At 42.1% G+C, this 23,016-nt stretch overlaps 2 protein-coding genes across 3 annotated transcripts in view; one reads left to right on the top strand and one right to left on the bottom strand.

Moving 5' to 3' along the window:
• Positions 1–5,257: 5,257 nt before the first annotated feature.
• kdm8 (lysine (K)-specific demethylase 8) lies at positions 5,258–12,683 on the top strand. Of its 2 annotated transcripts, XM_062439078.1 has the most exons (8): positions 5,258–5,336; positions 7,094–7,576; positions 8,245–8,417; positions 9,187–9,319; positions 9,430–9,495; positions 12,066–12,215; positions 12,317–12,409; positions 12,492–12,683. In XM_062439078.1, the coding sequence occupies exons 2-8, from the start codon at positions 7,118–7,120 to the stop codon at positions 12,654–12,656; spliced, it is 1,239 nt and encodes a 412-aa protein (XP_062295062.1). In that variant the 5' UTR covers positions 5,258–5,336; positions 7,094–7,117; the 3' UTR covers positions 12,657–12,683. The 2 variants fall into 2 exon arrangements, with proteins under 2 accessions (XP_062295062.1, XP_062295063.1); XM_062439079.1 differs by lacking the exon at positions 5,258–5,336 and having other exon boundaries at positions 6,958–7,576.
• A 2,193-nt stretch (positions 12,684–14,876) lies between these two features.
• The window catches only part of LOC133999609 (UNC93-like protein MFSD11), a 14,217-nt gene continuing 6,077 nt past the window's right edge, over positions 14,877–23,016 (bottom strand). Inside the window, exons 8-13 of the mRNA XM_062438851.1 lie at positions 21,624–21,673; positions 17,261–17,326; positions 17,044–17,169; positions 16,770–16,944; positions 16,553–16,688; positions 14,877–15,871 (exon numbers count right to left, since the gene is read on the bottom strand). Coding sequence (XP_062294835.1) covers positions 15,719–15,871; positions 16,553–16,688; positions 16,770–16,944; positions 17,044–17,169; positions 17,261–17,326; positions 21,624–21,673 — 706 coding nt within the window. The 3' untranslated portion in view covers positions 14,877–15,718. The remainder of the gene's footprint in view (positions 15,872–16,552; positions 16,689–16,769; positions 16,945–17,043; positions 17,170–17,260; positions 17,327–21,623; positions 21,674–23,016) is intronic.

Below are 23,016 nucleotides of genomic sequence, written 5' to 3'. Positions count from 1 at the left end.
ATTTGGAGTAATGTCACATTGTTCAGATCCCTCACTCACATGAGCTCCACACTCGCACCTTGTCAGGAGCTAAAGATTTCCTGCAGAGCCCCTGAAGCTGACCACCCACCTCTTTTTAGCCTTGTTATAGAACCAAAGGGAAATCATATTTCAAGATGGATACCCTCTCTCTTCATCTGCACTATGCTTATTACTGCATCCAAGAAAGATCAAAGCTACCTAAACTACCCTCCGAGCTTGCAGCCCCCTGAAGATTCTTCACAGTACTAGAATAAAGAGGTGAAGACTGCCTCCACTTTTATCTTCACCTTGCTTAGCAAGTGAGTCATATTTGTCAGAAGTTAGTCTTTTTGGCCAGAAGTGCCAAATTCCACGGAGGGAGAGTTGAAAACAGGATTATTCAAGTAGGCAAAGACATTAAATGCCATCATTACTTTTGTATTCACTACTAAAGGGTGATGCCATATATTTCCCCAGTGCCAAGTATTGATACATGTATCAGCATTACCCAAAGCTTGCAGAAATAATCAAATGTGACCAGTATCAAGTGGTGGCTGAGGCAGCACACTAACCTGGGGACCCTCTCCCTCTCTGTCTATCCTGAAACAGCTGTTTGAGCTCTAATTAAAGGGAAGTAGCAGGTGTCACCTGAGCCCCAACTGCAGTGGCACACCTGGTTGCATTAATTTGATCCAAAGTGGTTTTGACGGACTGCCTGCACTCTGGCGTCCCACATTAAGCCACTGGAACTGAACACCTGCTTGGAGCGAGCAGGCACTAACACCACTCTGTGGAGGTACGCCAAGCTGGCGAGCCCCCGTGTCTTCACAGTGGCCCAGGGGAAGGCTCCGTCATCTCTGCCTGTGACTTACCAGCAACATCTGTAAGTGAGCAGACCTGCGACGCGGACCTGTAGTCACACTGAGCTGCAGGCTGGGTGTGCCCAGGATAATTGTCTGTGGAAACCTCCCTGAGGCTGTAAAGGCAGCTTGTTTCAGATCTCCTGATGATTTCACAGGACATTTAACTTTACACCTATCATTTGTTACCTCTTCAGGGTATTTCCAAATATCCATTACCAGGTTTCCAAGGAATGTAGCAACCCTTAACCTCCACTAGCTTTTATGTGTGCATAAATTACCTCAGGGATAAATGTGACTCTGCATTTAGGAGTATTGACATGAAATGTGTTTGTGTGCAAGCTTAAGCAAACAGATGACCTTCAGAAGTAAGCAGAGACTGGAAGTAAAAGTGCTGGCTTTGGCATAACAGATGCAATGTCATGTCGTCTCTCTGACACTTCAATTGCCTAATGAAATTTACATCAACCAAGAATAAAGCTACATTGGTTTGAATGGGTGTTGCCTCAGGTCATGCTGCACTCTCTGTTGCAACAGTTTCTTTGTGCCACAACAATACATTAATTTCATGAGTCAACAGGCTACGACTGGCAGTTTGTGTCGAGCTAAACAGTGTTTAATTGGATTCTGATCCATGGCAACACCACCGGAGGCTTGTTTCCATCTTTTATTTCGGCAGCACCTGGAGCATAATGGTGGTGATTACATCCCTCCTGTGGTGTCCCAGTAGTTCAGCCGTTGCAGGCCCCTGGGAATATGCTGCTGACAGTCACGGTCCGTGCTGCCCTGCTGCCCCATTTTGCTGCCGGCAAATCCTGCGCTGCTGCAAGTTTTTGTTACAGCACTGCTAAGACAAGCCCAGGTTCAAAGGAAATTATGATAATACAAACCAAATTAATTGTTTACTGCATGAATCAGGCATAGTCAAGATTCTAAACAACGTAACAAGGCAGAGTCCTATTAGTAGAGGCATAAAATTAAAAAGCTTTACTTCAAAGTAAACGAAATAACAAAAAATCCACTTGGAGAGAAGTTCTATGAAATGCAATCAGTTCCCTTTTGATCAAAAGCAAACTGAGCACATAGCACATTACAAAGAACAGTAACACATAAAATATCTTTTTCAGAGAGATTTTAGTAATAAAACATTTTATTCATAGAGGAAAAAAGCCATACAAATGCTCATTTTCAAATATCGGTCAACTCCACAATACAATCAAAAGCTCCAGAACAGAGATTGTGTTTCCAAATGGATTTTTTTTTCTTTCTTTGTTTTTTAGAAAACCTCCTAGTAACAAACCAAAATCCTTTGATTGAGAAAATAGTGTCATTGTCCAAGATGTAATCATCAGAGTACTTCTCGTGTAAATTAAAAACTCATTCAATCCATAAAAAACTGTACTGTAAAAATGGCAAGTTTGGGAGACCCTTCTGGTTGCAGGGGCACTATACTATTTTATTTGAGTGAGCAATACATACATTAGATATAACATGTTAATTAGTGAGCTTTGGATGTGCTAGTGTATAGATTTTGATATTGTTGGATAGACTCAGACTATCAGTTTCCCCATATCTAGTCTTTAGGCTAAGTCAGGGTGTATTCAGAGTGTTAAGAAACTCTCTTTTTAATTTCTGTGCTCACCAAATTCCTATTATTAGAAAATAGTGTCATTGGTGAGGATGCAGTAAGCAAATTTTAAAGGGTTGAGAATGAATTATTATGTACAATTCAACAGTCAATGGTCATTTAAAAACCATAGCACACATTAAATATTTCTGAGTGACAACAACTAACAAGGTCCTGGGAGGAACAGACGGCGTAAACCTGGGAAAGGTCACTGACCCCTGCTGATGAAGATTTGGGAGGACGGCCAGTGCATGAAGTCAGAGCTGACAGCACGGGGAGGAATAACATTGCTGGGCCGCTGACCTTCAGTGTAGCCCCACACCATCTTACAACCATAGAGTCAGACACATCTGAATAATACATCAGCCTCTCCTGCTGGGACCACCCCCACCATTCACACAAGCAGAGATACACAAACACAGCGTTCACATCATGGTGTGAGGTTTGTCTCCCTCAGCATCCCATACAATAATGAACAGAGTGTGTTTGATCAGCTAAGACCAGCTCTCTGTATTCTTATCTTATAATACAGTTGTACAGGAACTTGTGTTATCAAGTGGCTTATTTAGCTACAGTGCAGGTTGAAACTGCACTGTAGCTAAATAACTCTTTTTTTATTTGTGTTGTTCAGCTTATCAAACAGCTCTGAAATGTGTGTTCACCCCACATCCTTTCCTTTATTCTTTTACATTAAATTACTAATTAACTTTTTTTTTTCTTTTAGTCCCTTTACTCCAAAAGCTAAATCTCAAAAGAAGGGAAAAAAATGCATGACCACACCGCAGTTTTGGCCTCCTCTGTAATTTCTCACCTCCATGCAAGTAAGTGAACAACAGACCGAGCCACAAGAATTCAGCTGTTTACACAGTAAGAATGAACAGATATGCATGAAACATTTTTAAATCCCCTGTGATTCCTGGAAATGCGAGGCTGCCTTGTTTCCATGTCCTCTTGTTTCCATCTGCTTTACATAAAGGAACAGCTCCACAGTTTGCACCAAGATTATTTGAATTTCATAGAGTGTTTGACATTTGATAATAGTGCCGTGTGTTTATAGATTCTCGACATCCCTGCCGAAGGGTTCCTATCATGTTTGCTCAGGCTTCCCCCCCTAAAAAAACACAAGAAAGCAACTGAATATGAAAAACTCAAATATCTCTGTGTGACATCAAAAAGACAAACCCAATTATTGTTTTAGCTTTGCGTGAGCAGATACATATCAATCAGCCTTCTAGGAATATCTGCATTAACATAAAACATTTCTCAGTAGACGGAGCAATGACAAGAGGGAAAAACAAATGTTTGTGTTGTAACAATTGTGCCATCATTTATTATGATGGAGGAACTGTTGCCTCAATGCCAGATAATCACTGGCCTCTGTTGTTCACCTGTTGAGACTCATCTATGATTTATTTATTTATTTTTTAAATGTGTCTCTCTGTATATGTAAATCAGGCCGTGCTGTCACTGGAGCACAGCTTTGTTTTAATTGACTGATATTTGCTACAGTTGGTTGATAATCTGAAAAGAAAAAGGCTCATATGAGAGAGAAACAGATTTTAGTGCAGCATTGTCCACCACCTGTCTTGGCGGAAAGATTGCTGACAATGCGTAGGAGAGTATATTGGCAACGTATGACCCATTGTATGGTGTGTGTCAAGTGGAGTGTGTTGGGCTGAGGGTCCCCGATACACACCAGTATGTTCCAATAACTTAACAAGATGTCATTCAACTGTGTCTGATAGAGTACAGCTTAGTGCATGTGCAGATGTTACTACCCTCTAGACGGAAGGAAGACTAATGATGTGCACATTAAGTAGGTGTGAAGCTATTAGACAACAGCATAGGTGAAAGAAAGTGGTAACACCTGTACGCTCACTTCAAGCCACAAATGTTTTATAATGACAATTTGAGTCTACTTGGATCCTCATCAGGTCAGAGTGTTTAAGAAAACTAAAACCACACCCATATTTAGCCTTAATGCCCACCTGTAGGCTGGCTAAGCTCTGTGATAGCAGGTGTGTATAGACACTAGCCTCTACTGGGCCACGGAGTGACTGCTAATCAAAGTTTCTGCCATATAAATAAACTGAACCTAACAAAGATGATTCTTGAAATTGCTTAAAGATCCCCTCCAGACATGTATTAAGACATAAAAATACTCTGCTTGGAACAATAATGTGTATTTAATATGGAATTTATACCCCCCAAAAATAGGATTACCACTTTAAAATCCCTAAAATGGCATTTACTCCTTCACCCACATTAAAAATACAGATTGTATGAATATGTAAGTTTATTTCATTTCTAAAGTTTAACTACAGGGCACAAAACTTCTCCTACTTCACTGAGAAGTCCATTTTCAGTGCTCAGTGGGGGCTTCAAGTTAAATTTAACCAGGACTGTCTTCCAAACTAGTTGTCACGCGTCAAGCTTTTAGCCCCCAATCCTTTAAAATCTGATTTTTCAAGAAACAGAAAACTTTCCACTTTCAGCAGACGGATGTGAAAACAGCCTTTCAATGTCAAACTCAGTCTACATCATTTTGCACAGTGAAACTCAAACATCCAACAGGAAGAACAAGAAGAAAAACATATTTTTGAGTGGAGGGGGGCTTTAAATTGTGAATGAGAACGAGCTCATGTATTTTTTAAATCATGTGGGAGGCTATTTTTGGGAAATTTTGGAAACGTTAAACAGAACACGGAACTAATGTTTTTTCGATGTCTTAGTTCCCACCCGGCGTGTTTTTGTTGGCACACCGGCAGCAGAGTGGCTGCAGCTTCGTGGTTTATTTTACTACACAGTCAGATAATATTGGATAGGCGGGTTTAATGTCATAATTAAAGGTAAATATAGCATTTAAAGTATTAAATTCAGCTGTATCTAGCTGTGTTTAAATGTGTCGATTTCCGTGTCGTCACATTAGCCTTTAGCTTACATGTGTTAATTTTATTTTGCACATTTTGACAACTCCTTAACTGGTTGTAAAAGGCTGTTTGCACCGAATATCATATCATTTAAAGTGTTTCTCACTGTTTTAGCACATTCGAATTGAATAACTTAACACAGTGGAGATTTGGTTGTTTTATTGAGCAGGAATCTGTAATTCATTGTCTGTGGATTGAAATGAACGTAGCAGGTATTTGGTTAAAGGTATCTGCAAGTTGCAATTCTAAATTGGCCATTTTGTATCGTATTTTATTCAGATTTGTAAAGTTATTATAATTCAGCCTTGCACCAAAAAAGCTGATGTCAGGTCAAGTCAGTGCAGCTGTTTCTGTGCTTGTATTGAGCACATAGAAAACTTCATGGTCATTTCTGGCACAATTTCATTCATGAAAAATATCAAACTCTTCCTCCCACTCCTTGTAATTAAAAACTGATGAGGTGCACTTTGAGAGAAGGATCACACCGCCCAACTTTCTTTTAATGACTCACCTTCATAAAAGGTGACAGCATAGCCTTGATTCCCCAAACATCCTAAATAATTGGAGCGTCTGGAGCTTTCGTCCCAAACCTTTCTGCTGGTTTGATTGCAGATGATATAATGAGTTTGGCATCACCTCAATAACACAAAACATTCAAGCATGGAGTCCACATACCATGTCGCAGAATGTGTCACACTGGCAGTTGTGGCTCATTTACTTTTTTTTGTTGCCAATTTGTTTTTACTGCAGTAGTGGGGCAATCAGTGATGGAAAAAACAACTGTCCTGTGTATGTGTTGGGGAGTAACTAGTTACATGTAATGGCATTACGTAATTTAATTCCAAAAAAAAAAGAAACTAATCTGTTACTGAGAAAAAAATTGTAGTTAAATTACAGTTACTTATGAAAATGTTGATGATTACAAAATGAGTTACATCTGAAGTCAGACCTTTAAGATTGTGCTCAGGAGGATTTTTTCCTAATTTTTTAATATGTAACATGTAACTGTATACATATATTGCTGTTTTTAATTCTTTGAAATCAATATTTTTTTATATTTTGTAAATAAATCATAACGTGGACTTATTTGGAGTACACATGGGCTTAATTGGTATTGTGACATCATTTAAGCCCATGCCAGACTTTTGACTTTTTTTATTCATAAAATGTCTTTATTTTATATTCCAAAATATACATGAACTGATGAATACAAATAGATAAATCTTGCTTTATAGGAAATGATCCCACTTATAGATCACATCAGTATCCATGAAAAACACCTGAACTTAAGATTTTGATGGGCTTAATGGCTACACTAACCCTAACAGCTGAAAACATTTATTAGAAAAGTAATCAAAAAGTAATCTAATGTAGTAAGTCACATTTCTTTGATTATGTAATTGAAAAATATTCTTTACTTATTACATTTTAAATAGGGTAACTAGTCATCTGTAACTTATTCATTTTCTAAAGTAACCTTCCCAACCATGGTACTATGGCGGCCAGTTTTAACATTGAATTGCACCTTTTTCTCTGAAAATCAAAGTGAGTTGTTAAAGTCAGGCAGTCTGCAAACAGTGTGCATGTAAATTTAACTTCTTAATTTAATGTTTCTTCATTTTGGCTTCAGTTTGAGCATGTGTCCCCTCACCTCACCTTCAGTGTCTGTTCCACAGCAGAAATAAAAGACCCTCTCAACGATGGCCATGCTGTGGTCAAGAATCTCCGCTGTTCTGCCTCCTAGTGAGGAGAAGTTTCTGCTGCAGTTCAGTGACAAAGTGGAGTCAAGTGTGTTGGACATGCTGAAACGTTCCAGGCAGCAACTGTACAGTGGCGACGCTACAACCTCCAGTCATATGCTCAACGCTCAGATCATTTTGGACATTTCATGGGAGAAACTGAACACAGGAACGTGGCGGGACGTGGACAAAGAGTGGAGACGTGTTTATTCTTACGGCTGCTTGTTCAAAGTGGCCGCTCTGTGTCGTGAAGATCCGTCAGAGGACAAAATTGCTCAGGCCATCAAGACTTGTGACATGGGGTTACTGATGGGTGCAGCCGTCATGGATAACATACTTCAGGTTCTGGTCCAGATTTTGCAGGGGGAAGTTAGGAAACCCCCAAAAGAGGAAGATGAAACTGAACACACAAACATTAAGGTCAGTGGTCTTTTTCAAATGCTTACACACATACAACATTGATTTCCTTGAATTTCTGAGGTTTAAAAGTAATTTTTAAAGCACTTTTATTGTCAAACTACAAAAATTATAACTGTAGATTTTCACTGCTGGTTTCATTTAAGTGACTATCAAGTGTAACTCTAAGTAACATCAAAGTTGTGTTCAGACAACATCAAAAAAAGGCACTTTTTCCTGTAATTCCATCGGAGCAATTAACAAAATGTTCTTGATTTTTTTTCTCCTTTTGATTCTTTATGATGCAAAGTTTGCAAAAGAGACAAGGACACATCAGAAGAAACCTTTCAGAAGATTTCCCTTGTTGTCCTTCATCTTTTTTCATTTTACCAGACATCATGGAAGATTAAATGCAACAAATACTGAGATGTCAGAACACTTTGTTTAGATGCCATTGAAACTGAGATGACTTTAGAGTAAGGTTAGCAGGATTTTTCAGGGTTTTTCTTTTCAACTTAAATAAAGTTCTGATCACACTAAAACTCCTTGAGAATCCACACTAAAGAAATATGATCACAATATGTTATTTCTTATTCATGTTATGTTCCTCTAAAAACAAAAAAAGCTCTTTGGAATCAAAGGAATCAGAATAAATAATTGACAAATCGTTGTTGTTTCTGCATTATTAACAGAGAATAAAAATCGAGTGCCCACATGTTCCTGTGATCAAAGAAGAGTTTGCAGTTCCCAGAATAAAATGTCCTTCACTGGAGAGCTTCAGGACAAACTACCTGCTCCCCCTCAAACCAGTTATTTTAGAAGGGATCATCGATCACTGGCCTGCCCTCAACGACCACCCCTGGAGGTTTGTTTGTATTACTGCTAAATTAAAGACTGCTATGACTTGTTATTGTCGTCAAATAAACCTCATCCAGGCAGATCTTCACACTTATGTGAATCTGGTTACCATTTACACTATTATGTTGTGACCGTAGTGCACTCAAACTCTGTACCAAAGTTAAAATCATATGAAGTCATTCAGTTTAATTGAGATAGTAGTAGTAGATTCAGTCTATAGGCACAATATAAGTTTTAGCATATACTGCACTAGTCCTGGAACACGATTAAACATTAAAATCTGACTAGTGTTCAGTCTAACCATTGTATTCACTTGTGACGCCAGCTGAGTGCACTTCTCTAGCTGAGAGGACAGAAAACCTGCATGATTCTGGTACTGAAGCAACCATCTGCGTGCAACATACAGTTTACATGTGTATGATACCAGGCACTAGGACATATAATGCATGTTTCAGTCTTAAATGTAGTTAAGTGGTGTAAACTGAGTGCAGGTTGGTTTTCTCATCACTGACATCTGACACCAGAGTCTGATATAACTGCCTCAGCATTTAAGAATATCCCTCACTGTCCTCCCTCTCACTGCTGACTCTTGACAGCTGACTATTTACTCTGACATCTGACATACGGCTCCTGGCATCTGACAGTGGAGGAGGACATCCAAAAGTGCACACATGACATTTTTTTGAGCATTGCTAGAATCCAGAATGAACAGGTTTGTGTGTGTGAGTTGGTATTACAGTAATGTTTAAGTCATTTATTTTCTCACTCCTGCAAAGCATAGAATACTTGAGGTCTGTTGCTGGTTGCCGGACTGTCCCTGTCGAGGTGGGATCCAGGTACACAGACGAAGAATGGTCACAAACCCTGCTGACAGTCAATGAATTCATTGATCGATACATTTTAAATAGAGTAAGTGCACCTCTATCGAGTTGTTTATTGTGTTTTTAGCACGTACAAATAAAGATAAAACATGTTTGTGTGATCTCTGACACAAAATTTTAATTTATTTTTCTCTGCAGATCAAAATCTCAAAGGATGGAGAGAAAGGTGTGGGTTATCTCGCTCAGCACCAGCTTTTTGATCAGGTATGCTTCAGAAGGTTATCTCTATATGTATATTTTCAGGTTGCTACGTAACAGTAGGGGGTTATTTGTTGTTCTTGCCACTGTTGAGGATTTCACTCTTGAAATGACTAAATTATTATAGAAATAATAATCTATTAATTTTACTAATTTTACTAATTGATTATTCCGCTGATGTTTTCCGGACTATAAAGAAAGGAATCCCCTTTTTTTCCTAGCTGTTATCCTCCCACTGCATTACTTTGTACATTATTGATTTTTTAGTCCTAATTTTACCGTAGAAGTCGATGCATTGTCTGGATTGAACTTTACAAAAAGGGCACCTTGTCAAACTAAAAGCTGGCGTGGGGTATTTTGGGCTGTTTGATAGATTAGAATGAGGCCAAACGCAGATCATCACAGATCCAGATTTGTGTACATTGCATCCTCATTCTTCAGGAATCAGCTTCAGGCCTAGACTGCACATCCACGGATATTTTTGAAAGCGGGGTTTTTTCCTCTCTTCCCCTGGAAGGAGTTTTCCTAAAGGTCTGTTTTCCTAAAACGCATTTAGCGTGTGGACAAAGGCCAGAACGCATAAATCATTTCAATTTTGTGTGGATGTACAGTATGTGTGGTTAGGCTTTAATCAGCTTATTTCTACATGTGTCTGTTTTTTTTGTATATCCTTTTCCACACTGAGCTCTTTTTTTCTGGGGAACCTTCTACTAAGAGATTTCTGCCTCTACCAATAGTTTGACAGCCTGTAAAGCAACGAGGGTCTCTTCCTCCTGTTCCTTCAGCTCTTATTTGAGCTTGACAGTTTCTGCCTGGAGGGCCTGGCTTGCCTCTTTCTCAGCCTGGAGCTGAGCGGCAAGCTCAAGGTTGGTGGAGGTCTGTTCCTCGAGTCTTATTTTCAAGTCCTTTACCTGCTGCTCCATCATTTCATGGAGGGCCCCCGGCTCAGCTTTCAGCTTATTGATCAGCTCTTGGTCCTCCCTCTCCCTGTCAGCATGAGACTTCAACTCTGCCTCAAGTTTTTCTTGATGGGTGGCTCTGTCTTTCTGAAGCTCATCAGTGAGTTTCAGTCTCTGCCCTCTCATTCTGGAGCTTGCTGGTTAAATGATCCACCTGTTTCCACAGAGACTTATTTTCTTTCCTCTGTCTCCAGCCTGGGCGAGAGCTCAGTAGCATTTTCCTCCTGACACACAATGTGTTGTTCTGCACTTGGGAGGTGAGCCTTCAGCACCTCCACCTGTATTCCCAGTGCCTCATTTTCTATGGCCAGCTGCTTGGAGTCAATGGCTCCAGATTCTTTTTCAAAGACTTATTGTGTTAGGTTGCGCTATTGTCTCTGATGAAGAGTTTTTCGTCTGTTTGTAACCTTTTGAAAGGTGTGAAATGAACTGCATAGAATATGTTGAATGAATAAATTGTTTTTACATTTACATTCAGTTCACACAGACCTTGTCACAGGTTGTCTTGTATAGTTTGTTTCAGGACTGTGGATTTTGTCCTCCATGACTTACATTGTAAGTGCATCTGTGGAGGATCTACTGATGGTCTTTATGAACAGGAGGAATGATTACAGCGAGAAAAACCTGTTTCAGTATGAAAGTATTGTTGGTTTTGGTCCTTTCAATGGATTTGTTGACAGTAAGAAAAAATAGGAAAAACTTGCTATTATGAAAAAGAGTAAAGAATATTAATAAAAAATGTAATTTTGTAATTCATTTGGTTCACTGTCTCTCCTCTGCTCCGCTGTGCGTGCAGCAGCTCAGTGTGAGTTTCTGCTGTGTTTTGCTGTCATTTATGGTCGCACTACTCTCCTCTGCTCTGTGTGGTTCAGTGAGCCCCCCCCCCCCCCCCGTGCCCTAAGTTACTATGTAATAAAAGCTTTACAAGTAAATAGCCAATAAGAGTAATTTAACCTTAATAGTACTGACAAAAAGTATACCTGTGGGGTCTGTGGGTACCCCCCACAGACCCCACAGGTATACTTTTTGTCCTATCTCACAGGTCCTTTATATTCTATCATTCCAGTGTTTCCTAATGTTCATCATTTTGTTCTGAATGACTTCTTATCATTTTCTGTTTCTATTTCAATTTGTTGCTTTATGAAAATACCAATGTATTAATGTCCTGGGGGACCCCAGTCAAAGACACCCAATTTCACCTATGCAGTTTTAATAGATGGAACAATTTATTGAGTTCATGTTTGTCATGGGTTCTAATTTAAAGTGTCACACAGTATGGGGGGGCACTCTGTCAGTCATTTTGAAGGCGACAGAAACAGACGCAGCAGACACAGATTTCCTCATGTGGGTTGGATAAAAGCTGCAATTTGTATTAAAGTATATATTTTCATTTTACGCGATATGCAAATGAACTGTAAGTAATAATATTAATCTGTTGGTTTTTTTTAGATGACATTAATTACATAACTAATATTGTTTTGAGATGAAATAACATTTTGTTATGATAGTTGTTTTTAATTTCAACAGTAGTTCATCCTTGGGGACCCAAAAGACATCAGTGAATTTAGTCTTAAATACTTGATACCTTTAATTTTTTAAATTTTGATTTTGCCTTAGATACCAGAGCTGAAGGAAGACATCCGCCTCCCTGATTATTGCTGTCTTGGTGAAGGAGATGAAGACGATATTACTGTGAATGCATGGTTTGGGCCCAGAGGCACAGTGTCTCCTCTCCACCAGGACCCTCAACAGAACTTCCTGGCGCAGGTGACGACAATAAGAGTGTTTTATGAATCCAGTTAATGTCAAAGGTGTGTCACGTGATCGCTGTTTGTTCACCCCGCGGGATTTTCTCATGTGTACGTCAGGTAGTGGGAAGCAAATACATTCGCCTATATTCCCCAGAGGACACAGAAAAGCTTTACCCTCATCAATCAAAGCTCCTTCACAATACCAGTCAGGTGGGATTGACAGTCCATAGAGATACATGTTGTCGAGTGCAAATATATGCAGTATTTCCAATTTCTGACTCCTTCTATGCAGGTGGAGGTGGAAAATCCAGATACGGTGCAATTCCCAGAGTTTGCAAAGGCTCCGTTTCTCGAATGCGTGTTACAGCCTGGAGACGTGCTGTTCATCCCTGTCCAACACTGGCATTATGTCCGATCCTTAGAACTCAGCTTCTCTGTCAGCTTCTGGTGGTCATGATTGCAGATTCATAATTAAAAAATACAATTTTGGTCAAATAATATTTGAGTTCTGCTTGTTTTCTGCTGCTGCTGCAGAGAGAAATCAATCACCACTCTCCTTCGGAGTTCTTGACTAACGCAAGGCTGATTCTCATAAATGTTAGGACAACCGCTGATCACACAAACCTTTAATCCATAAACAATGAACACACACTGCTGAATGATTAGTTTAATTATGCTTCTGATGATTGCAACAACTTCTATTGTGCGTAAAGCTACCAGCAGGAAAAATAACAAACAAATGAGCAGTTAAAACTGTTTGTGTTCATTTCATCCTGCATATAATTTGTGGAGGGTTGTTAGTCATCTAATTTGATAGGATATGTTTTTCTTTTTCTAATTGGCTTCTTTAATTGTGTTCTCAACCCTATTCCCACAAATATCCTCAGATGTGTGATTTCCATAATTCATGGAAATGAGGCAAGTCTTCAAATTTAATAAGCGAGTCAGCTACAGGTACAGAAATATGGTTATAAACACAACTCTCTGGTTAAACTGACAGTCTGAGGCAATCATGCAGGTCACAGATGAGAATTAATGAATTAAATGAATTAATTCCCTGAGCACAGACAGAGTTTGAAATTAAAATTGTCTGATTGGTTAAGTACCCTGACACTGAAACTCTTGTCTGGAACGGAAAAAACAGAACGCAGCACCTGACTACAAAGACAGCAGCACTTCATTTCAGATTTCAGACCTCTGTATCCTGTACGTTCATTTCAATCAAGCCTGCTAATTAGAGCCATGAAATATACAAGGGTGTGACAGAATTAAATAGATCAGGTCTGATGTATACATCTGAGCTGCTTTTCAGGTTAAAGTTGCAGCAAGCTTAAGTTGTGTTTTGGGAAATCAGAGGCTGCACAAGGCAGACAACTTCTAACGAGGAGCAGAGGAGTTGTGTGGGATTCTTTTTAATAAAACGGCTCCAGAGAAGGCCATTAAACTGGGGTTGGGTTTTTTTTATTTTCTCTTTTTCCATTCACTTTATAAAAGATGAGAATTTTAACAGAACAATGTAGTAACAATTTAAAACACAAGAAAGTGGCTGAAACAAGTAATTTGGATGAGGTTTAAAGGGTTTCAATTGTCTTTACGTAGAAAAGCATTTTGACTGAAATTTAAATGACTGTTGTCTCCAAGTGCTTCTTAATGTGATAAACGCATCGATTAAATGAGTAGTTGATTTGCTTCTCCTTACAACCTCTATGGCAGTCCTGCAGATGAGAAAGCCTCATTGTTATGGAAAAGAAGTAAAAAGTTTTTTTAATTACATGTTAAGATTTCCAATTGAGAAATGGTACGGACTAATTGCTGATGCATTAAGCAAGCCGTGCTCAGGTAATAGACTTATCCCATTACTTTCCTTACAAGGTTATCTCTCTAAACTAGTAATATGAACCCTGCCAGAATTCAATTCTGTGAGTAAATGCTGTATACTTCACTTAGACCATCAGTGCTCTGCTGTTGTCAAGTAAGTGGCACGATTGACTTAAGATCACACAAAACTGCTTACTCTCATTATAAAGTAATCAATACTCAATTACCAGTGAAGTAATGTGGGACCTCTGGGTCTATAACCCTCTCTCTTCCACCGAGACCCTCGCCTCCTGCTACGCTTTTGATTAATAGCCTCATGGCTCTTTGGCAAATCATGGATAAAACCAGGAGATTTATCTTGTTTTGTGTTACAAAAAAGGAAATACCGGATGTACATTGGTTAAGTTACAAGGAGTAAAACACAGCATAACTTCAGATATGGAACACTGAATGTAAAAAATGTCAGTAAATTTAACCAGATTATTCCTTAAACCTGCTTCTTGAAACAAGGCCGTAGTCTATGTATGCCACACGTTTAAAGTATTTAAATTTAAATTCTGATTAAAGGGGAACATAGAGAAACTTTCCACTTTCAGCAGAGGGATATAAAAACAGCCTTCAAGTGTCAAACTCTGAGCACTGAAGCTCAAACATCCAAATAAAGGAACAAGAGGAAAAAGATCATTTTAACTGGAGGGAGACTTTAAGAAAAGATCATTCTGTTCATTCGAGGAACTTAAAATTCAATAATGGGTCAAAATCGGTGGTTGAATCAGCAAGTCGTTCTCAATTTGTCTAATTTACATGTACTTAACAAATAGTTCTCCTCAAGATGAATATTTATCCAATGATGCATTTATTTAAAAATTGTATCAATCAATTTAAAATGGTGATATTTCAATACTTACAGCATCCTGAAATGTACAAACACCATCTGAACTACATGTGTATTGAAGAGTGCATATAAGACAGTAATACTTCTGCTTACTAGAACAATTAAAATGCATAAAACTTTATCAAAGATGTAAACACTGACATTACATTAATATGCAAAATTTACAAAAAGTTAATAACTGATTGTCAAGCGTTATTTAGTAAAGATCTAACTGGGGGGGGGGGGGGGGGGGGGGGGGGGGGCTGGAGATATTCTCCATTATATTCTCTCATATACAGTATTAAATCAAACAGTTGGTCTTTCTGACAAACTATGAACAGCTTTGAAGTGATAAAACTTAAAGTTTTAGACATATAACATATTTTCAACAAACCTGAGCTGGAAGCAATGCAGATAAGTATGAGATAAGGTGAGTGGTTATTTTTACAGTTCCACAGTAAGAACAATACTGCGGGAGTGCAGTGAAAAATGATGTTAATGATTAACTATGGTCTCTGTGTAGTTTCCGGTAACAAAACAATAAAAATGTGCAAGGTACAATTCAAGCTTTGATGCTGATACTGTAACCATGTGATACTATTTAATCGTTTTAGCCAGGCAACTTGGTTTCAATAGTATCAATTCAAATCATTTTGATTGTAAATGTTATTGAAATGTATATGACTTTCAGTGCATTACTATGTAAAGAGATTTTTAAATCACCCCTCATGAAACAATAGCTGCAGGATTCCTTTTATGAGGGCTTCGGTTACTCTCAGAAGGTGTCCGTCCCACAAAACTGACAGAGAAACATTCATTCGTTTGTTCTAATAGTCCTGCAAATCCACAGAGAAGTTCTGCATCCTCTCCACCACGAAGAAGCAGAGTGTCCCAGTGAAGCCCAGGATGACCATCAGTAGGAGCTGCCACATCAGCAGGAGGTAACCACTGTAGAAGAACGCCACTGCTGCAAAAACAGACTGACAAGAGATAAAAGGTTTACTTTTGTTGTTTAAAAGATGAAGTTACTCTCGCATCACTGGACAGCAAAGATGCCCAGCAGTGAGCCCTCGACTGTAGGAAGTAACACTCAAAGTCAAACTGACAGATCCCAATGACACATTTACTGTCACTAAGGACACATTAACACCACTGAAACTCATAGTACAAAGAGCTTTGTGAGACTTACCTTTAATTCAACCACATTAATAAGATATTACTAAAAATGTACAGAATTTCATGTTGTCCAAATCTTACAATTTCTACAATCTTTACTATTTAATTCCATCTCTGTGCACATATTCAAGACACGTCTCATCTCAACTTGAATTTTCCCCGTGTAGCAACATATATTGTTATGTAAATGTTATTTCATACATTTTTGTTCTTATACTCTACATCTAAATTGGCTGTTATGTTCACATTTTAACATCTATAAAATATGTTAAGGAAATGCCATAATTTATAGGGTTTATTTCTTGAAACAGAAAACGTTTGCACCACAGGGGAGAGAGGAAAATAAGGGGGGATTTAGAGGTATCTGTGGGCCTTGTTGTTTTTATTTTAATGGGGCTCCAGGTGAATTTATTTCACACTTGACAAGACAACATTTTAACCCAGCTTTGCTCGGCTCTGTCTGAGAATTGGCAACTCAGGATTACCTGGATGAATTTGAAGATGGCAAAAGCAGGCGTGCTGTGTTCTGCATAAACACAGCCTAATATGCTGTAGAGCTGTGTGTTGAAACAGCTGTCCCCAAGTCCGAGCAGGAAACTACACAGCAGGGCAATGGATACACTGAGGAAGAAAAAAAAATGTTATTAAAACACAAGTTCATCGCCTTTCCTAATGTTCACTGACCAATTATTAGAGAAATACCTTGGAGTTAGAAACGGGTTCTTTTGGGTGTTGGTTGTAGAGACCACAGGGGCGTCGTTAGGGATGTTAAGGAAGATCAAATAGAAAGCAATGAAATGGACAACCATTCCCAGAAACACCACTGACGTACGCCTGAAGCGATTGTTCTTACACAACAATCCAAAAAAGCCTCCACCTGGTGAAAGAGAACACCTGTATGAATGCAGCAACTTTCACAATACTTTAGTGACTGTAAATGAACTGAACAAGTTCTGAAAGAGGGATGTAAACTTACCCACTATTTCTCCAATGCCTATCACAATCCCAGAGATCCCAATCAAGCCTTTAGCTGCTTCTCCAAACTGTGTTGTGGCTCCAATACACGTTCCATACACTCCACTGTAGAAAGATAGCTCCAGGCCTGGTGAACGAGGAGGGTACACTGTAGCTGCAAGCCATCACTGGAGGCCAAGATACTCACTGTATAACATTACATTCTCCATTCGACTTACCGCTGTACGCCATGCAGGGACTCAGGAGAACTATAGTTTTAGTCTTTAGAAGATGCAGGATGGTCTCTGAAGAGGAGAGGGCACAATAGAGTGATTGCTAATAAATAAACATTATATTCATGGCACAAGTACACTTCCTTTACATCTGGATTAAGCACAGATAAAAATGCACAAGTTAAGGCTCCATTTTCATCTGACAAATTAAAGTTGAGTGCAGGTAGAAGATGTTAAAATATTCTGTCTCAATAAGTCAAAAAGCCAAATTTGAATGCAAGAAAAACATCTAAAAGATACTTTCACTCAGCCAGTTAGGGAAATTTCTGATTTATAAAAAGAAGAAATCCCTCTAGGTTTGTTACTATGTGCCTTGATGCCCCTTTTTTGACATAAATCAGCATTTACTTTGATAAACCCGATACCTTTAAGGCAGTCGTACACAAGTCTACAAGCACACTAGATACATGCAAGACAAAGAGCAATCTGATCATCCAAACAACTTCGGGCTGCGCTGAAGACAGGTGTAAGTGCAGCAGCAGAGTTTCCAGTAGACAAACAGAGATATTATCTGAAATAAACACTCGCACAGGCAGTTTCTGTGTACTCTGATGTAACGCTAGAAGATTTGCACCACATAAAAGCAATTTTTACTTAAAAAAAATTGCCTGACTGCCTGCTAGATTTAGACTAAGAGCAATGAAATGTGGAGTTTACATGCAGTATGCCAAAGAACTGAGGAAGGAAAATAACCCTTTTCTCCAAGTGCTTAAGTGTGTTTTTCAAAAGCTTTCATATCCATCCATCCATCCATCCATCTTCTTTCCGCTTATCCGGGGTCGGGTCGCGGGGGCAGCAGCCTAAGCAGGGAAACCCAGACTTCCCTCTCCCCAGCCACTTCGTCCAGCTCTTCCCGGGGGATCCCGAGGCGTTCCCAGGCCAGCCGAGAGACATAGTCTCTCCAGCGTGTCCTGGGTCTTCCCCGGGGTCTCCTACCGGTGGGACGTGCCCTGAACACCTCACCCGGGAGGCGTCCGGGAGGCATCCTAACTAGATGCCCGAGCCACCTCATCTGGCTCTTCTCAACGCGGAGGAGCAGCGGGTCTACTCCGAGCTCCTCCCGGATGGCCGAGCTTCTCACCCTATCTCTAAGGGAGAGCCCAGCCACCCTACGGAGGAAGCTCATTTCGGCCGCTTGTACCCGCGATCTCGTTCTTTCGGTCACTACCCAAAGCTCATGACCATAGGTGAGGGTAGGAACGAAGATCGACTGGTAAATCGAGAGCTTCGCCTTTCGGCTCAGCTCTCTCTTCACCACGACGGATCTGTGCAGAGCCCGCATTACTGCAGACGCCGCACCGATCCGCCTGTCGATCTCCCGCTCCATCCTTCCCTCACTCGTGAACAAGATCCCGAGGTACTTGAACTCCTCCACTTGGGGCAGGATCTCATCCCCGACCCAAAGGGTGCACTCCACCCTTTTCCGGCTGAGGACCATGGACTCGGATTTGGAGGTGCTGATTCTCATCCCGGCCGCTTCACACTCGGCGGCGAACCGATCCAGTGAGAGTTGGAGGTCACGGTCTGATGAAGCCAACAGGACCACATCATCTGCAAAAAGCAGTGACCCAATCCTGAGGTCACCAAACCGGAACCCCTCAACGCCCTGGCTGCGCCTAGAAATCCTGTCCATAAAAATTATGAACAGGATCGGTGACAAAGGGCAGCCCTGGCGGAGTCCAACCCCCACCGGAAACGAGTCCGACTTACTACCAGCTATGCGGACCAAGCTCTGACACCGGTTGTACAGGGAACGGACGGCCTGTATCAGGGGGTCCGATACCCCGTACTCCCGGAGAACCCCCCACAGGACCCCCCGAGGGACACGGTCGAATGCCTTTTCCAAGTCCACAAAGCACATGTGGACTGGTTGGGCAAACTCCCATGCACCCTCAAGGATCCTGCAGAGGGTGTAGAGCTGGTCCACAGTTCCACGACCCGGACGAAAACCACATTGCTCCTCCTGAATCCGAGGTTCGACTATCCGACGGACCCTCCTCTCCAGTACCCCCGAATAGACCTTACCAGGGAGGCTGAGGAGTGTGATCCCCCTATAGTTGGAACACACCCTCCGGTCCCCCTTCTTAAAAAGAGGGACCACCACCCCAGTTTGCCAATCCAGAGGCACTGCCCCCGATGTCCACGCGATGTTGCAGAGTCGTGTCAACCATGACAGCCCCACAACATCCAGGGCCTTGAGGAACTCCGGGCGGATCTCATCCACCCCCGGGGCCTTGCCACCGAGGAGCTTCTTGACCACCTCGGCGACCTCAGCCCCAGAGATAGGAGAGCCCACACCCGGGTCCCCAGGCCCTGCTTCCTTACCGGAAGGCGTGTCGGTGGGATTGAGGAGGTCTTCGAAGTATTCCTTCCACCGATCCACGACGTCCCGAGTCGAGGTCAGCAGGGCACCGTCACCCCCATACACAGTATTGACGGTGCACCGCTTCCCCCTCCTGAGACGCCGGATGGTGGTCCAGAACCTCTTCGAAGCCGTCCGGAAGTCGTTCTCCATGGCCTCACCGAACTCCTCCCATGTCCGGGTTTTTGCCTCAGCGACCGCCGCAGCCGCCCCCCGCTTGGCCTGCCGGTACCTGCCTGCTGCCTCCGGAGTCCCACAGGCCAAAAAGGCCCTATAGGACTCCTTCTTCAGCGTGACGGCATCCCTCACCGCCGGTGTCCACCAGCGGGTTCGGGTATTGCCGCCACGACAGGCACCGACCACCTTGCGGCCACAGGACCGGTCGGCCGCCTTGACAATGGAGGCGCGGAACATGGCCCACTCGGACTCCATGTCCCTCGCCTCCCCCGGTACATGGTCAAAGTTCTCCCGGAGGTGGGAATTGAAGCTCTCTCTGACAGGAGACTCTGCCAGACGTTCCCAGCAGACCCTCACAATGCGTTTAGGTCTGCCAGGTCTGACCGGCATCCTCCCCCACCATCGGAGCCAACTCACCACCAGGTGGTGATCAGTTGACAGCTCCGCCCCTCTCTTTGCCCGAGTGTCCAAGACATGCGGCCGCAAGTCCGACGACACGACTACAAAGTCAATCATCGAACTGCGGCCTAGGGTGTCCTGGTGCCAAGTGCACATATGGACACCCTTATGCTTGAACATGGTGTTTGTTATGGACAATCTGTGACGAGCACAGAAGTCCAATAACAAAACACCGCTCGGGTTCAGATTGGGGGGGCCGTTCCTCCCAATCACACCCTTCCAGGTCTCACTGTCGCTGCCAACGTGAGCGTTGAAGTCCCCCAGCAGAATGATGGAATCCCCAGAGGGAGCACTTTCCAGCACCCCCTCCAAGGAGTCCAGAAAGGGTGGATACTCTGAACTGCTGTTTGGGCCATAGGCACAGACAACAGTCAGGATCCGTCCCCCCACCCGTAGGCGGAGGGAGGCTACCCTTTCATCCACTGGGGTAAACTCCAACATACAGGCGCCAAGCCGAGGGGCAATAAGTATTGCCACCCCTGCCCGGCGCCTTTCACCAATGGCAACTCCAGAGTGGACGAGAGTCCAACCCCTCTCGAGAAGACTGGTTCCAGAGCCCTTGCTATGCGTCGAGGTGAGGCCGACTATGTCTAGTTGGAACTTCTCAACCTCGCGCACCAGCTCAGGCTCCTTCCCCGCCAGAGAGGTGACATTCCACGTCCCTAGAGCTAGCTTCTGCAGCCGGGGATCGGACCGCCAAGGTCCCCGCCTTCGGCTGCTGCCCAGCTCACACTGCACCCGACCCCTTTGGCCCCCCCTACGGGTGGTGAGCCCACGGGAAGGGGGTCCCACGTTGCCTCTTCGGGCTGTGCCCGGCCGGGCCCCATGGGTGCAGGCCCGGCCACCAGGCGCTCGCCATCGAGCCCCCTCCCCAGGCCTGGCTCCAGGGGGGGGCCCCGGTGACCCGCGTCCGGGCAGGGGAAACGAGGTTCCATTTAAATTAATCATCATAAGGGGTTTTTGTGAGCTACGCTTTGTCTGGTCCCTCCCCCCGGACCTGTTTGCCTTGGGTGACCCTACCAGGGGCATAAAGCCCCCGACAACGGAGCTCCTGGGGTCATTGGGACACTCAAACCCCTCCACCACGATAAGGTAGTAGCTCAGGGAGGGGCTTTCATATCAACTGTGAAAAAAATCTACCTTTAAGATAATGTTGATTTACATTTCATGTGCATTTTGACCTGTGTAGATTAACTCTATATGGATACATAATGAATATATGAATTTAGGTTGATGCAATGAGTAAATTAGCAGATCCAATCATGAATTTTATCAAACACTCTGGTGTGGTATTCCAAAAGCAAAACTTACTGAACTCAGACTTGGCATCTTGCATGGCAGTGTTTGCTCTGTGCTTGTACCTAAACAAAAGAAAACACATTGACTTTAACGCCCACAAAGCTGAAACACATCAACAGCACATAAAAAACACAAACAAGGATATAACTTCTGTCAAGTAAAGAACCAGAGAAGTTATTTACAAATTCAGAGACTTAAGATACAGATTACAAGGATTCCTCAAAATCCCACCAAACTGCAAACAATGCTTTTTCAAGGTAAATGTTGTTTCCCCATAGGAATTCTTTGTTATGCTGTTGGAATTATGTGCACACTCAAACTCTGCCAATAAGCACGTATCAAATACCTGCATCTAGCAGGTGTCCAGAAAATACAATCTGTTACCACAACGCAGTCAAAAACATGCAGGGAGAATCTGTTTTGTCAATTAGCAGCCTAACGACATTGTTCTATATGATCACCTAACTGCAGTATAGTGTAGTGCTGGTCTTTACATACCCTTATGTTTGAGATTGTATTGACTGACAGTGGGATTGATAGCAGCTTTATATTATTTTTTACTCAGAAAATGTTAAATAAATCTGAAATAATGAGGAGGGCCGTGCCTGGAGAGATCTGAGACTGCTGTCGCTATCAAAAAGTCCATCACAGTTGCCCTAAATCTTCCTGATTGCACCCTGTGTATGTTTGTATATATGAAGTGCTATGCTTAGGTTTGACTGTCAGTTTGCAATGATTAGGACAAAAGGGTTAAGTTAATTTTTGTGATAGACAAGAGTGTGAAATGTGGTTTTGAACTCCTCCAGAGCTGCGGTGGACAGTCGTCTTTCAAACCTACACGAAACCTAAGGTGAACAAAAATAATTCCCTGGATTGTTTGGTTAAAGCTTAAAGGTATACTATGAAGGATTTGTCGTTTGGTGTTTGCCCCTCTTTCTCAGCTCAACAAGAGAGAGAGAGACAGAGAGAGAGAGCAGTGGTGGTTGAGTGAGCTAGAAAGTAAATGAGGAGAGCGAGCAGCCCTGAGGAAAACAAAGCTGTTAATCAGATAAATTAAAAATGTTGTTATTATTTCACATTCTAAAGCACAGATAAACAAGCCCACACCTCCGCACAACCCTTCAGGAAGGTGCCACATTGCTGAATTTTGTGTGTATGCAGAGCTTCATCTTGTCTGTGGCCTCTCTGTTCTGCGTGTGTAGCTCAGCCCTGGCCTCGGTCAAACAGACACACAGACCTGCAGCTCTTTAAACATCCATGACGCAGTGACAGATAACAGAGTGGAGCAGAGGAGAGAGACAGAGACAGTAGTATGATCAGGTCACTATGAACTCACACTCTGTTGTTGTTTGCATGCTGTTATTGGCTGGAGGCTACACACACATTGCCCAAAGGCTGACACCCT

Source organism: Scomber scombrus, chromosome 18 (genome assembly GCF_963691925.1).
Source record: "Scomber scombrus chromosome 18, fScoSco1.1, whole genome shotgun sequence".
Lineage (NCBI taxonomy): Eukaryota > Metazoa > Chordata > Actinopteri > Scombriformes > Scombridae > Scomber > Scomber scombrus.
The sequence above is the reverse complement of the archived record's forward strand: the minus strand, read 5'-3'. Positions and strand labels throughout refer to the sequence as shown.